This window comes from Mixophyes fleayi, chromosome 10, assembly GCF_038048845.1.
Source record: "Mixophyes fleayi isolate aMixFle1 chromosome 10, aMixFle1.hap1, whole genome shotgun sequence".
Taxonomy (NCBI): domain Eukaryota; kingdom Metazoa; phylum Chordata; class Amphibia; order Anura; family Limnodynastidae; genus Mixophyes; species Mixophyes fleayi.
This window is the reverse complement of record NC_134411.1, coordinates 34,629,887-34,646,113: the sequence shown is the minus strand read 5'-3', so window position 1 is coordinate 34,646,113 and position 16,227 is coordinate 34,629,887. Positions and strand designations below refer to the sequence as shown.

The window sequence follows — 16,227 nt, the reverse complement described above, 5'->3', positions numbered from 1 at the left end:
TGATGGTGAGGCAATTTAATTTAAGATGGGGTGGTTTGGGGGCTATTAATTGAATGTGGGGATGAGCTTGAGGTCTATTTTTTTTAAAAGTGAATATAAATTATTTAATGGCAGTGAAGGTTGCAGGAAATAGGTATATTTATTATACGTATATATGCGATTAATTTATTACAGCGGCTGTCTGGAGGGAGAGAAATAGGTTTATTAAATGGGAATACTATTACTTTGATATTGGGGCTGGAGAGAGGCCTAAGTATTAATTGTGGGTCCTATTGATTTAACGCCGAGGCTGGTTGGAAATTTCTAAATATACCCATTAATTTTTTCAAATAGGGCCCTGAACATTCCAGGATCCAGACAAGTCGCAACTAAAGTAACCAGCAGCCACAGGTGGTAAAAGTCACAAGAACAGGTAGGAGAGTCTGTCAAATGTTCCAAGTCTAGTGCAGGCTTGGATAACCTGTGGTACTTCAGGTGTTGAAAAACTAAAAATCCCAGCATACCCTTCCAGCAATAAGCTGCCATATATTGGCAAAGCATGCTGGGGCTTCTAGTTCCACAACACCTGACGTGCCACAGGTTAGCAAAGCCTGGTCTAGTGGGACAATACCGATTTTTGATGACTGTTCTGCCCAATATAAAGGGGGGGGGGGGGTCAAGACTGTGTACTCTTTATATACACACTGCATTCTTTATATACTACACTATGGTGCCAGCTGTCCTTTGTGGGCTGACCACTCACCCTATAGTGTCTGGTCTCGCCTCTATGATGGCGTTGCATTCCCCCGGAGGTTCCTTCAAGTCCCAGTCTGACACTGTAATATATATATATATATATATATATATATATATATGTATATGTATATGAGAGAGAGAGAATAGAGCTGATATATCCTGCGCTCCCTGGAGTGACTGCACAACCATGTACATAACACACGTGAGCACCAGGGGGCGCACTGACGCTTCAGCAAGAGACTTGAATAGGTTACAGTAGCCAGAGGGTTGATGTATTGTATTTGCTACACCCGTCACATCTGGTGATAATGCTCCACCCGCTGTCACGAGCCCCTGCCCCTCCTGGTGTGGGCAGATCTGGGGGGGGGGGTGCGCCGGTGACGTACATGGCTCTGATCATGAGATTGGTAATCCCCGGCGCTCAGTCGGATCGCGCACCTTGTAGGAGAAGCTCCTGTTCGCCTCCTGCGATATTATAACGCCTTTTACTATGCAAAGATTGATGGTGATATTTCTGGTGTTCACAGCCTGGACGGTAAGTGGCCTGCGCTATGCATGGGGTGATCTGCGCTGCTGGAGCAGGATGGGGTGCAAGAAGTGCTTCAAACTGGGCAGGAGACTCAAACTTCATAATCGGCTTATTGCAATAAATGAGAACTAGTGGATATCCCCAATGAATAGCAACCCCCACCATAATAAATAACAACTTTGACTGGCTGATTGCTCATTCGCCCAGGGTGTTAATGCACCTCTGTGCAAGAGCACTCAGTCTTGTGACTATAAGTGGGTATTGCACCTCCCAATTAAATTGCCTGTTGTGTGGCCAATGAAGGGTTAATCCATCATGCACTAAAGTGATCCACAATTAAATAATTTGGATTTACTGTGAGTGGCAGATGAGCAGGATGGGTCTATTTTCTACTTTCAATGGGTTTTATGTCTTTGATACAATTCATTGGCCATTATGTAAAGTTGTGCAACTTGTAACTCAAACTATTGTGGAACTGAGGTGTAGTTCCACTACAGGCCGCTAGGCATAAGGTTGAATTTGCATGGATATTTTTAGCAGTAATTGTCTGTTAATGTAATATATTTGATTATAGCTATGTGTGGTAAATAAGATATATCAAACTCTTCAGTATGTGTATTCCGTTGACTTGGTAAAGAGTTGCATGGGACCTTATGTGGCTAATAGATGCCTTATATGTATAATGGTTTTTGTTCTGTGTATGTTATTCATTCCCAACTGTTGGAAATGTTATCAGTGGATGCTGCAAATCTGTTTTCTTGAATCTTTCCTGTTTGAAGATGCATTGTATTGAGGAGCAGTCTGTGGGCCTGATTTAAACTTAGGAGCAAATTTGCAACTTGGAAAAACCATGTTTTACTTCAGAAGGGGAGGGGCAAAATTAAATGGGCCTATAGATTTAGAGTAGAAAGGGAACAAGTCCTAGCTCAACTCTAAATTGCATGTAAAAATAAAGCTGTCCAGTATTTGTGTGCTACATGCAAAAGCATGTATATTCCCTGCATGCAAAAATATACATGTATTTGCACCCCTTACTTGGTTTGTCCAGGAGCAAATTTGCTTTGCTCTAACCCAGTGTTGGCTAACCAGTGACACTCCAGGTGTTTGTGAAACTACAAGTCCCAGCATGCTTTGCAAATATATAGCGGCTTATTGCTGGAAGGGTATGCTGGGACTTGTAGTTTCACAACACCTGGAGTGTCACAGGTTAGCCAACACTGCTCTAACCTCTATATATGGTCTTTTATCTTTAATTGTGATTTCCAAGTGTCCTAGATGACGTAAAGGCCATGAAATTCTTATCAGGGTCAGATAAAGATGGGGGCTTGGAAGCAAAATGTGTTTGCAGGTCTAGCACTTATTACATTCCTGTGACAGGTGTAGGTATGTACTGCACCTGATATAGTGCACTGTGTGGGCAACAAACGAGCAAATTAACCCATTCTGTACTAAAGAGATGTACAGTGACTTATTTGGATGCCGGATAAATGGAGAAAAAGAGACGCTGGGTGTGGTTTGTTTTTTTTCAATGGGTTAATTTCTAAGATACAATTCATTTGCCATTAAGCAAAGGTAGGTAACCCGTGACACTCAAGCTATTGTGGAACCACAAGTCCCAGCAGAATTACAGGTCAGCCGTAGCTCCAGAGCCACTGGTTTAAATAGCCATTGAAATGTTGAATTTGCATGAATCCTTCTTGCAGTATGTATCTGTTAATGTAAAATATTACATTATAGCTGTTGGAAATGTTATTAGTCCACAACCGTAAATTTGTAATCTCGAGTCCGCCTTTGTTGGGGGAGATGCTCCATCTTGTATTGTGAAATCTGAGTGTCGTGGATGATGCAACAGGCCATAAAATTGCGTAGCAGTGATTGTTTTCAAAATTTCCAGGCCCAATTCTTAAAAGGCCCAGTAGTTACTGCCAAAAAACAAAACTGACCGACTGCCAGAAAACTATAAAAATGAATTTAGAGTTGGCTTTTATTGTTCGTTGTAAAAGGACATTACTTTTTTAAATGTAAATTAAACTAACTTATTTAATTAAGGTTAACTTTTTGGAGTGGTTTTTTTTTTTATTTATTAAAATCAAAGAAAATTCAGGGGTCTATTTATTGCACCAATTGCAAAAAAAAATAATCAGTCGAAAGTATCCACAAATTACCCTCCATGTCTCTGTCCATTGCTTGCTTCACATTTTATAGGATTGTTGTCTTGGTAGTATGACTTAAATATTGTTTAAATCATTAAAATAAATAATAATACTTCATAGTTTGTCATACACATACTTTATAGACGTTTGTGCTTAGAGGAATATAGGCAGCCATTGCTGATCACACAATATACAATAACACATGACTGAATCCAAGATGGTGGCAATCTCCCCTCAGCGAGTGTCTGCGCTGGACTACTGAGGTAGCAGTTTATGTCAATACCAGTCAGGAAAAGTAATATTTTAAATGTAATAAATGAAAAGTTTCTGAAAAGCCTGTTGTATAATTAATGTGAGCGTTTTATGTGCCGTTACCATTGATTTAATGGATTTGTGGGTACCCGTCAATTCTTTGTGATACCATTTGACATTAAGAGACAGAGCCAGCTAATTTCTTTCTAGAATATTACGGTCATTAAAATGCCCCAACCAGCTACACACTGTGGAGGCAGCCATTTTGTATACTGCACCAACAATCATGATGATGATACCTATCCTTTCACTAATAGGCAGTGACATCACTGAGGTTAACGTGCACCGTGAGGCAGCCATTCCGGCTTATAAAATGTCACTAAAACCTAATGACCTGATAGTTTTTGCCGCCCTGTGACCGTTGGTTCGGTCCACAAAATGGCTGCCTCCATTGTGTGTAGGCGGCAGACGCACTTTAATGCCTCAGTGATGCCCCTGGTTTCTAGTGATGGAACCTCAGCCTGATGGACAAATCTATCACAAGGTCTTACCATACTACTAGACCTTGCATTAATCCAAGCAACTCAAACATACCTAGGCTCTACCTACCCAATCTCTAAACATTGCCCTCACCCTGCTCTCTATCATAGAATTAAAAACTGCAAGAAATCCTGCACACAGAATAATTTTTAACCAATTAAAATGTATAAAAAAAAATACAATATTTTATTGTCTTATGCAGATTGTGTTGACCAGTATTATTTTATCTGCTTTAAAAAATGTTTCAGTTGTTTTTGTTGTGCAAATTTGTAAGGTTCTAATTTTGATGTTAAGTACAAAACCAGAGAATCAGGCAGCCAATGCCTAACTGGGTGGATCTCTTTCTACCAGGGGCTGGTTGGCAAATTTTAGCCCTGTGGTCAAGACAGACTCAGCAGCCTATTAGGAACATTTTAAGGGAAAATGAATGCAGGTGGCCCAGTGAACCAGCCCACTATGGGACCAGACTTTGGGGCAGATGACCTCCTCCTCCAGCCCAGCTAACCCTGCTTTATATTGATCTTGTTGGATACACATCTCTGATTTGTTTGAAGATCTTGCTGGTTCAGAGAGTTTAATCACTGGCTCCCGAATGCTGCTTTATTGTGTTTACTTCTATCTTACAATATCCCACATATACCTGAGTGTTGTGTTTTTATGTTATATTGAACATTAACTCATATGACGCAACAATACATGTAAGCCAAGGCAATAAATGTTTCTAAAAATAGATTTTCACAGATAACGTTTCATTTTTAGAGTTATCCGACATCTCTTACGTCTAACAGATAACCGTTTTCTTTCATCTCCACAACTGCGCAAAATGTTCAGAGTTCAAACTCTGTAAAAGTACGTAATCACGCGTTTCACCATTGATTAAGCAAATTGTTAATTAGCTTGGGCTTACTGGGCAAAAACAGTGGTTTTATTTGAAGTGGCTCCATCCACTATACATAGAGGGGGCTTATTTACAAACAACACAAAAGCTGAAGGAAAGAGAAAAATCCCCTTGGTGGTGGCGTGTGCTGTAATTTGCACAAATGCACTTAGATTTCGGCAGAAAGGCACTTAGATTTCGGCAGACAGGCATGGGTTTCAGTGTTCTCCCAACTAGCACTATTTGCCAAGTGCTTCACCCGGATGTTTTTACTTGACAATCGGCTCTTGGAGCCCAACAGATTCCTATTATAATAGAATAAACCATTGTTGGTCCTAGTATAACAGGCACTATGGGAGCACTACAGCCAGCGGTGTGTGTTAGACCACTGACCACCAGTCTGACTATTCCTGGCAGTTGTGGGCAATAACCTCTAACATTATTCAATATTATTACAAAGTATTATAACTGCCCCACCCAACTACTTCTTAATGCCACTCGGCCGGCTAAATTTTCTGGGGAGAACACTGGGTTTATGGAGCAAGATTTGTGTTTGTGAAGCAGCAGAGATTTGCATAGGTTGATGGCAGAAGATAGGTGGTGGTAGGGCGTTCCTTGCAGACCAGTGCAGAGTTTTCCGTTTGTAGAACAAGATTATGGCATTGAGACAAAGGAGTGAGCATTTTTAGTGTTCCTTACTGTGTGGAGGGGTGCGATTTATACAAGGGCTCTAGTCCTATACTTCTAATGAGACTCTCTCCTAGACGCACTTTGCCATTGTAAATCAAAGTTTGAAACTCACAAAATGCCACACGCAAGGAAGACAGTCCCGATGTCCCCTCACAATCATGGTTATTTTAATTAATAAATTAGGCTTCTCAGCGCCTCTCTGGTGCACTTAGGTGGAGAGCTGGTGGACCATCTAAGCACAGCGATGCAAAACCAAGGGGTTTGTGTCGTGCGCCAAGTGCGTGTCGTAAAGGAGGTCCACTGGAAACTGGCATTTGTGGACTAAATCAATATTCATCAACCTGTAGCTTATCGGTTCACTAGGAACTAGTGACATCCCTTCAGCATTTTGGTTCAGTCCACAGAATGGCTGCTTCCGCTGTATGTGACAAGTTCACTTTAAGCGAATTAGAGGGATACTCATTGGGAACTATCTTGAAAACAGTGATCAAAGTGTGTGTGTGTACTCCACTAAAAGTATATTTACTATGTTCTCTTTCACTCCTTTGAGACAGGGGCCATTTTAGAAAGAAGGTGTTACTGTAACAGAGCAGATAAAGAGTGACTGACACCCTTGCTCACGTGCATTGCAGAAATACATTGTGCGATTTGGTTTATACATAGGGGCAGGACCAGTGTCCGGCCACTGTAGCTCACGTGACTAATCTCTGTTTTATATGCATCATATCTCACCAGGACAAAATAACTTTCAGATCAAAACAATAAATAAGGACATTTAAAATCACTCCTACAGAAAATTATTATTTTATTTGTTTGTGAGTTGTTCTGTGAATACCGCAGAGATTACTAATTTAGGTAAATTCTCACTAGCCTCAGGCAGACTTTATATACTTTATTCCTAAACAATGATTGTTTATTGCATCTTCACTTCACTCATGAAAAATATATATTGTTTTAGCTCCGCCGATATTCATGAGTGATTCACTAGACAGCATGTGACGTTACTGAGGTGACATGCACTTTAGTTAAAGTTATGACATTTGAACACCGCAGAAAGAACTGCCTTGCAAAACAAATACAGATCGTTTATACAATAAGTGATGTCAAACTAGAGAGAACTTTGTGTGAACTCCTCCACTTCACCACACTAAAAAGTCACTTCTAACAGTTCCACATGTCTTCTTTGCAGAGTGTCATTATCAAGATACTTAACACTTAACCACATAACCGCGTCCGTCCATGGCAATGAGTTTCTGTTCAGGTGACGGCAGTGCAGGGTTATGAAGGGTTAAAGTAGAACATAACACATCCTGTGATGTAACACACTGGATTCTTCATAGACATTTTTTGAACTAAAAGGTGTTAGATTTTTTTTCAATTGTTACAGTACACAGATGTAGTATAACAGTTAATATCTGAATTATTTATGGGGCTCTGAACATTGTTTGCTGCAAGTTATCTGTCGAGGGGGTGTGTCCACGCATGTTGAGCCGTTAGGCCACGATGCTGCGTTTAGCCCCGCCTCCACCCTCTTCAACAACGAAGATGGCTGCACCCGAGATGTTTACCTGCTTTCTCAGGAGTCCGGGAGAACTCCCAAATATTCGTGAGTCTCCCGGACATCCCAGGAGAGTAGGCAACTATGGAGTTACCTCACATAGATTCAAATGGTACTTTGAACAAGCAGAACATAAAAATAAGGGCCTGATTTAAGAGTTGGATGCAATTCCACCTGTGCTAGGTAAAAATGCAAGGTATTATAATGTACGTTAGATTAAGCAACCTCAATTTTTCTTGCTTCCAGCTGTGTTTTTCATCAAAGCATTTATATTATCTAGGTAGAGTTGTTTATTTCCAATGCTCTATATCAGGGATTATAAATTATTTTTTTTTCCACAAAGACCTCCAGCTGATGGTAAATGTTTATTAAGTGTGTTCATTTACACCTCTAAATGTATTCAAAGTAATCACAAGCATTTACATGTTTTAAAAACATTCTGATTTGTTTTGTATGTTTTATTCTTTAGTAATATAGAACTGAAGTTGAACATAAAATTGCAACTCTTGTGTAGAGGCAAAAATACGTCTTCTTCACTTATGTTTCTGCGGCTATAGTTTGAGTTACATGTATAGTAACATATGTGCAGCTTTAATTCTAGTGTATAGACACATCCAGCGCAAAAATGTATGCATCATAGCCTTCATTGGGATGTGTCCAGCTCTCTAAGGGGCATGGTTAACTTGCGTCTACATGTCCGTACTTAAAATAGACACAAGTTGTGCACATGTCACTGGCGGATCCAGAGGGCCCCTTCCCGCAGCAGCAATCTTCTGACCGTAAAATTGCTGCTGAGAGGTCCGATCATTGGGGGGGAAAAGGGGGTGGGACCAGCTGGGGCCAACCAGAGTGAAGGGGCGTGTCTATGTGAAATTGCACCTCCTCCTCTCCAGCCCCCACCCCCCCCCTAAGAAAGACCCCTGGCACATGCCAGTTGCGTTTTTACATAGCACAGGTGGACTTGCATCCAACCCTTAAATCAGGCCCTTACTTTTATGTTCTGTACCCTTTTAGTCTATGTGAGGTAACTCCTGAGGGACAGGTACCACACATAGGGAATGTAGGCTCTAAAGCCGTGATGAGCAACAGGCAATATATATAATAAATATATATATATATATATATATATTAAATATAGAGACGGTGCGCACAAAAGTTAAAAGTTCAGTATTTGGTAGTGTAAATTCTTAATCGTTGTATAAGTCCACGATACTTTGAACACCAGCAGACCGTACTCTGCGCGTCATTCCCTTCAAACACCCGATCTCCACGGGGAAACAGCAACACACCTATAACATCAAAAAGACAGGGGCGCTTCCATGGTGTAAAATCCAAGTAAAATGTTTATTCCCAAAACATAAAAATTACACGTACCAGAACTGAGAAGTTTTCAGGCATAAATCAGTATTAAAGCATCCAAGTGGGGATATCAATTCAGTGTGATCCTCACAGATATTCCACCATCACCTCTACGCGTTTCATCCTTGAGGACTTCGTCAGGAGGTGTGGCTCTCTAAACAAGGTTTGGCTATTTATAAGTATTTACTAATTGATTCACAGGTGGAAAATCTCTGCTCAGGTGGAACATCTATGCTCACATAACGGAGCAGCAAGCACATATTAAACAGTGTCAGTATAATTTTTGTAATCATTGCAAACGTTATAAACATCCAATTAAAACATATAATATGCGTACAAAGTTATACAAAGGTGTAAAGTTAGAACATACAATATGTACAGATTTATACAGAGTAATAAGATTATAAAAATGGTGTGATCTCACATCCTTCATTAAGGCCCAGCGGGACAAAAGTATTCAAAGTATATATCCAGAAAGTCTCTCTCTGAGCTAGCTTCAATAAGCGATCACCTCCTCTTTTATTCATTTCTACATGTTCGATCGCTTTGAAACGGAGAGACTCTGGATTAGCATTATGACAAGCAGTAAAGTGTTTGGGAACACTATGGTTATCGACTTTATGCAAAATATTTCGTAGGTGTTCAAACACACGTATTTTAACTGATCTCTTAGTCTTTCCCACATATCTCTTTCCACACCCACATTCCAACAAATATATTACATAAGTAGTATTACAATTCATGCAGGATTTGATAGTTCTTTCTTTCTTATTGTTCGAATCAAAGAAGTTTTTATGATCTTTGTGGACATACTTACAAGCTTTACAATGTCCACATGCAAAAAAGCCCTTTGTTGGAACTAACCAACTATTATTTTTAATAATGGGTTCATTCAAATAAGAAGGAGCCAAAAAAGATTTTAAGATCCTAGGTTTTTTGAAAATAATCCGTGGTTTAACTGGTAAAACACTCATAAGAGACGGATCCAGTTTTAGAACCGGCCAATGTTTTTCTAAAATTCTCTTAATCTGCTGGTTTGCTATATTGAATGTAGTAACAAATGCACAGTCAAATCTATCAGAATTAAACGGTTGTTTTTTCTTATCCTTATACACCAATAATTTAGTCCTATCACATTGTCTGGCTTTATTTAGACTATCCACTAAAATGTTTTCTGGATACCCGCGTTCACGGAATCTATCTATTAAAACCGCAGCTTGTGTTTCAAAAGTATTTAGATCTTCACAATTGCGTCTGATCCTCAATAGTTGTGAAACAGGTATATTATCTTTCCACTGCTTTAAATGACAGCTCTTATAATCAATATAGCTATTGCTATCAACCTTTTTAATAAAAGTATATGTATCGATATTAGATCTCTCTTCAAACAACTGTGTATCCAACACCAAATCTAAAAATTCTATTTTGACTTTGTTAACAATGTATGTAAATTGTAATTCATAATCATTCACGTTGATCTCTTCAATAAATGATTGGAAGTCTGTTTCAGATCCTCTCCAAATAACCAGAATATCGTCTATATAGCGCTTAAATAAGACAATATTCTCCATATAAGTACTATTTGCATAAATCACATGATTCTCCCAATAGCCCATATATATATTGGCATAACTGGGTGCACAAGGACTGCCCATCGTAGTCCCTCGCACCTGATGGTAAAATTGGTTCAAGAAAATGAAAAAATTATGTTCCAATATATATTTGGTGCATTCTACAATAAAATCACATTGTGTAGCATTCAATTTACTATCATTATTAAGACATTCTTTAACTGCTTGTAACCCTTTCACATGTGGGATTGCAGTGTACAATGATTGTACATCTATAGTACACCAGAAATAATTGGTTTGCCATTCCACATTTTTAACAATTTGTAATATTTGAGTAGAATCCTTAATATAGGACTCTAGATTTGGTACATAGTTCTTTAAATGAAAATCTACAAATTCGGATAGATGTGCTGTCAAGGATTCAATACCCGAGACGATAGGACGTCCTGGGGGTTTTATTAGTCGTTTATGTATTTTGGGTAAGTGATAAATTGTAGCAATTCTAGGGAGTCTATTCAGTATGTAGTCAAATTCACTTTTGTTAATACAATGATCATTTAGTCCCTTAAGGAGAAGTTCTTCTAGTTCTTGCAAAAATACATTGGTAGGATCTGTTGTTAACTTTTTATAAAAATTTTCATCATTTACCAATCTTAATGTTTCTTCAATATAGTCTTTTTTATTTAAAATTACCAGTCCACCCCCTTTATCCGCTGGTTTAATTATTAGTTCTTCATCTTTAATAAGTGATTCTAGAGCTATTTTTTCATTTTTTGTTAAATTAGATTTGACTTTTAATCTCGTGTTGGCTACCACATCAAGGTCTTTTTTAACTAATTCTCCAAACATATCAATATATGTCCCTCTGGATTCTATTGGATAGAAACTGGATTGTTTCTTTAAACCCGTATTGGGTAGTAAATTATTCTCTATCAAAGATTCCTTATCACCTACCATTCTATCTCTCTTCAAAAAATGTCTCTTCAGAGTTAGCTTACGGATATATTTATTTATATCAATAAACAAATCAAACCCATTGGGAAAACTAGTAGGAGCAAATGATAAACCTTTAGATAAAAGTTTCAATTCATCTTCTGAAAGAGATTTATCTGACAAATTAAAAATTCCTTGTATAGGAGTATCACTAATTACTTCCTTCTGTGATCTCTTTTTGGCTCTCTTTCCTCTGTGTCTTGTCTGTATCGTTTTCGTGGTGAACGACCCATATTCTCTAAAATGGGACTTTTTAAGTCCATTCGTCTGTTCCGCTGTCCTAAAAAAGCAGAAGAGGTAGTGGGTGGAGTATTATCTTTTAGCTCAAATTCAGTATTGGCTTCATCTAATACTTCAAATCTATTGGAAACATCAATTTTGAATTTATTACCATCAGATTTTTGATTTTGTCTGGAATCAGGTACTTTTTTATAAGGAACAGTATTCCAATTTTCTCTCTGATCATATCTACTTCCCTGTGGTACCTTTCTCATCTGTATATTGCCAAAACGAGGATAATCTCCATTTTTCTTATCAATAAACGTATTCCCCAATTGTCCAATTCTACTCCAACTCCGTACTTTGTTATTTTGGTAATCGCTCTTATCTCTCAGAAATTTTTTCTTTTTAGACTCTATAACTTCATTTTCAATTTTATTAACTTTAACATCTATCTCTTTCTTGAATTTATCTACTTCTAATGGAATATTGAAAGACTGTAATTTATTCTCCACTTCTTTAAGTTCCACATTGATATTTTCTAAAATCTTCTTTTTTTCTGATATTATTAATTTCATTAATCCAAACGAACACTCATCTAACAATTGATACCATTCTCCCAGAAATTCATCATTCGACTGTCCGAATGTGGGCATTTTAAATAATCTTAAACCACGGGGAATCCTCTTAACTTTAAGATAATTTTCCAGCCCTGTGATTTCCCACCAGGCTTTGGTTTCTTTGACTAATAGATGTTCAATATGTGCAAACAATTCTTTAGACACTCCTCTTTGGGACTGAGGACTTGAAGCAGCTGAACAAGCTGATCCCTCATCAAACACATTAATACATTGCTCCAAACGTTTGGTATTTAAACCTGATGTTCTAAAAAACATATCCATATTGAAAAGCCGGCAGCTACCGTAATTAGAGAAAGTCAACAATTAAATATAGAGACGGTGCGCACAAAAGTTAAAAGTTCAGTATTTGGTAGTGTAAATTCTTAATCGTTGTATAAGTCCACGATACTTTGAACACCAGCAGACCGTACTCTGCGCGTCATTCCCTTCAAACACCCGATCTCCACGGGGAAACAGCAACACACCTATAACATCAAAAAGACAGGGGCGCTTCCATGGTGTAAAATCCAAGTAAAATGTTTATTCCCAAAACATAAAAATTACACGTACCAGAACTGAGAAGTTTTCAGGCATAAATCAGTATTAAAGCATCCAAGTGGGGATATCAATTCAGTGTGATCCTCACAGATATTCCACCATCACCTCTACGCGTTTCATCCTTGAGGACTTCGTCAGGAGGTGTGGCTCTCTAAACAAGGTTTGGCTATTTATAAGTATTTACTAATTGATTCACAGGTGGAAAATCTCTGCTCAGGTGGAACATCTATGCTCACATAACGGAGCAGCAAGCACATATTAAACAGTGTCAGTATAATTTTTGTAATCATTGCAAACGTTATAAACATCCAATTAAAACATATAATATGCGTACAAAGTTATACAAAGGTGTAAAGTTAGAACATACAATATGTACAGATTTATACAGAGTAATAAGATTATAAAAATGGTGTGATCTCACATCCTTCATTAAGGCCCAGCGGGACAAAAGTATTCAAAGTATATATCCAGAAAGTCTCTCTCTGAGCTAGCTTCAATAAGCGATCACCTCCTCTTTTATTCATTTCTACATGTTCGATCGCTTTGAAACGGAGAGACTCTGGATTAGCATTATGACAAGCAGTAAAGTGTTTGGGAACACTATGGTTATCGACTTTATGCAAAATATTTCGTAGGTGTTCAAACACACGTATTTTAACTGATCTCTTAGTCTTTCCCACATATCTCTTTCCACACCCACATTCCAACAAATATATTACATAAGTAGTATTACAATTCATATATATCAGTAACCACCTGTATACAGGTGGTTACTGGAGGTGACTCGCATTGAATGGAGCAAGAGGCCGTTGCCTGATCCCATGCCATGCAATGGACAAGCGTTAAAAACACTAGTAAATGCATGTATCTGAACGACCGTGGGGTATGAGGCCTTAATCACATTATAGTAAATATAACCAGTGTGTAACCACCACGACCGCAAGCTACACAGGCTCCTTATTCTGGGTGAAAGCTGTTTCTTCTTTACCATTATATACAACTGCTGATCACCACAAGATAAAAACAAACATAAATGTGAAACTCAGGCTCCTGGGCAGCACTGAGGCTTTTCCACCAGACCCATCGGTCACACACGAGAGTTGTTATGATAACATGTGGCCGGCCTGACAATCCAGATCACCACATGTATGGACATTTCTACAAGCACATTGTGTATAGTTACAGGAGACAATGACAAAAGAGGAAATGTGTGTGTTTATCACAAGCTACCATGTGCTGACAGTCACAAAATAGGTCTAAGGCTGTGTTTTTAGACGAGTATGGGGTCAAACGATAATCAACCGTTCCAAAGCACAGATCATCGTTTGATTTCATTGTTCAGCAGAACCATAAATCTCATTCAGTTATGGAACGACATCCTTCCAATTCTGCAGTGTGTTTGCACAAACGATCAGGATCTCCATAGAGTCTAGAGTCATGATCTTTACATCCAACAGTTATGACACTTAAAGAGCACAGATCTGAGGGTAAAGCGTGTACAGTGTGTACACAGGAATCAGACTTTTTTTTTTTTTCTTTTTTCAGTGGTTGGTACAATCGTTGTAGATAACACATTGGTCGGGAAATTCTTTAGTGTGTACCCAGCCTAAGTAGTAATAATATATTGCTATAAATCAATTACATTTTTTTTTTTTTTTTTTTAAACATGACCTTTAGTACTGTGTTTAAGAGACGCCCAGTGCCAGCTTGTTCCATGCCCGGATTACCACTTTACCAGCATACCATGCAGATGAGTCAGAAGGAAGAAACATTATTGCTGTGTTATACTGGAACCAGTTATTCCTGTAGTTCTTATCTCTGCACAGCATAGTGCTGCCGAATTCTTTCTTTGTTACTTATGGTATTTAACCCCACACATAATTAATAAGTTATACACTATAATAGACTATGAACTACCTAAGGTTCCAGTGTTTCATCCAGAACACTTTTAATCAGGTAGAACTGAAAATCTGGTTTGCCGCACGGGAAAGATAATACTTCGCAACAATCTTAAAGCAGAAATCAAGGTAGTGATCTTGGTCTCCTCTCTAGGCAGCACCTCAGTAATTGTGGTCTCAGAGCGTCGAGGAATCTGATTGGATGATGTCGGCTCATCCAATGAGCTGTCCCGACATGGGTTTTAGACTTGTCCAGAATCAAAGTTTTTAAGGAGTTGCAGGTGTGTAATAGGGGTTAAATAGCTGGGATCCTAGAGTAAGAGCAATATGGTTTTTCTAGCTGGGGTGGAAGGAAGTCTTTGTGTAAAATAAAACAAATATTGATTGGCTGTAAGTTTCTCATCTAAATATACCTAATAGTTTTGAAGATCACCCTAAGTCATGGGCTCCCACATCTCCATCTATTCTACACCCCACTTCTTTCAGTCTGGTTTACTGTACTTACATAGTGTTTTATTATAAAGATTTATTACAATAGTCACATGTGCCAAGTTTAGAACCTGGCCCAGGATGAGCTGGCAGTAAATATAATATATACTGTAATGGGCTCTGTTTCTCTTCTTCTTCTCACAGGTCATAACCGGACTGTATTTACCGGTGAAGCCAGTAGAACCAGATAACAGTACAGCCCATAACCGGACACTACGGCAGACAGAGTGCTATGATGGTGAATACCCACATAAAGGAAACTGCTGTCGACTATGTCCGGCAGGTGAGATCCTCTGCTGAAGTATCCTTTTATTGTCTCTTGCTACAATATGTGTTTTATATTCAGCTTTCTAAGCATCGGCTTTAATGTTGGGTGGTGGTGTTGGTTTGTAGTCAATTCAGAGATTTGCCACCAGCAAATTAATTTGCAAATTCTTCCCAGTTCAGCAAATAAATAACAACCACTGTAGGATTGGGCATCCCTGAGCCCATATACAAAACAGCGGTGACCAGCATCTAAGCTTCTTATGCCTGGAGAAATTTCTCACACTCTAATCCCCGTCGTATATATTTACTAAACTTGGTTATATTGAAATTGTTTATATTGTATCTATATAAATTAGCATCACTTTTGTATTCTAAGAAAATCACCTAATTAGATTTGTTTACTGAGCTGTAAGTGTCCTACAAAGAGTACATATGATCGGACGCTGATCTGGTATGGATTTATTCAATCATACGTGATCTCTGTTACCAGGCACACATGTCTCTGAACATTGCACTATGAACTATGCACGCGGATCTTGTAAGCCTTGCAGTCCGGGGAAAGATCATACTGCCGGACCCAATGGACTGGAACAGTGTATCTTCTGCCGCAAATGCAGAACAGGTACGTCCTATCGCTTCCTCCATTACAGATACATTCAGCTTTAGTGCTTCATATATCAGTAATAGGGCAGCATTTACAGATCTAACAATATGGAACTCGGATAACTGTATGATTTATACTGTAATGCCTATAAGTGTGTTGTTAACAACCAATCAGACACGTGCTTTTATTAGTCTAACCTGTGCCGATCATAGGATATTGCTGGTTGCATACTATGAGTTCTCCATCGTTTACTAGTTTTGTACACTTGCTACATGCTTGGTACTTATCACATGCTGCATACTGAAGGGAGATTAT

At 38.6% G+C, this 16,227-nt stretch overlaps 1 protein-coding gene across 1 annotated transcript in view; it reads left to right on the top strand.

Moving 5' to 3' along the window:
- Positions 1–1,123: 1,123 nt before the first annotated feature.
- LOC142103974 (uncharacterized) overlaps positions 1,124–16,227 on the top strand; it is a 30,645-nt gene continuing 15,541 nt past the window's right edge. Inside the window, exons 1-3 of the mRNA XM_075188391.1 lie at positions 1,124–1,270; positions 15,186–15,324; positions 15,799–15,930. Coding sequence (XP_075044492.1) covers positions 1,226–1,270; positions 15,186–15,324; positions 15,799–15,930 — 316 coding nt within the window. The 5' untranslated portion in view covers positions 1,124–1,225. The remainder of the gene's footprint in view (positions 1,271–15,185; positions 15,325–15,798; positions 15,931–16,227) is intronic.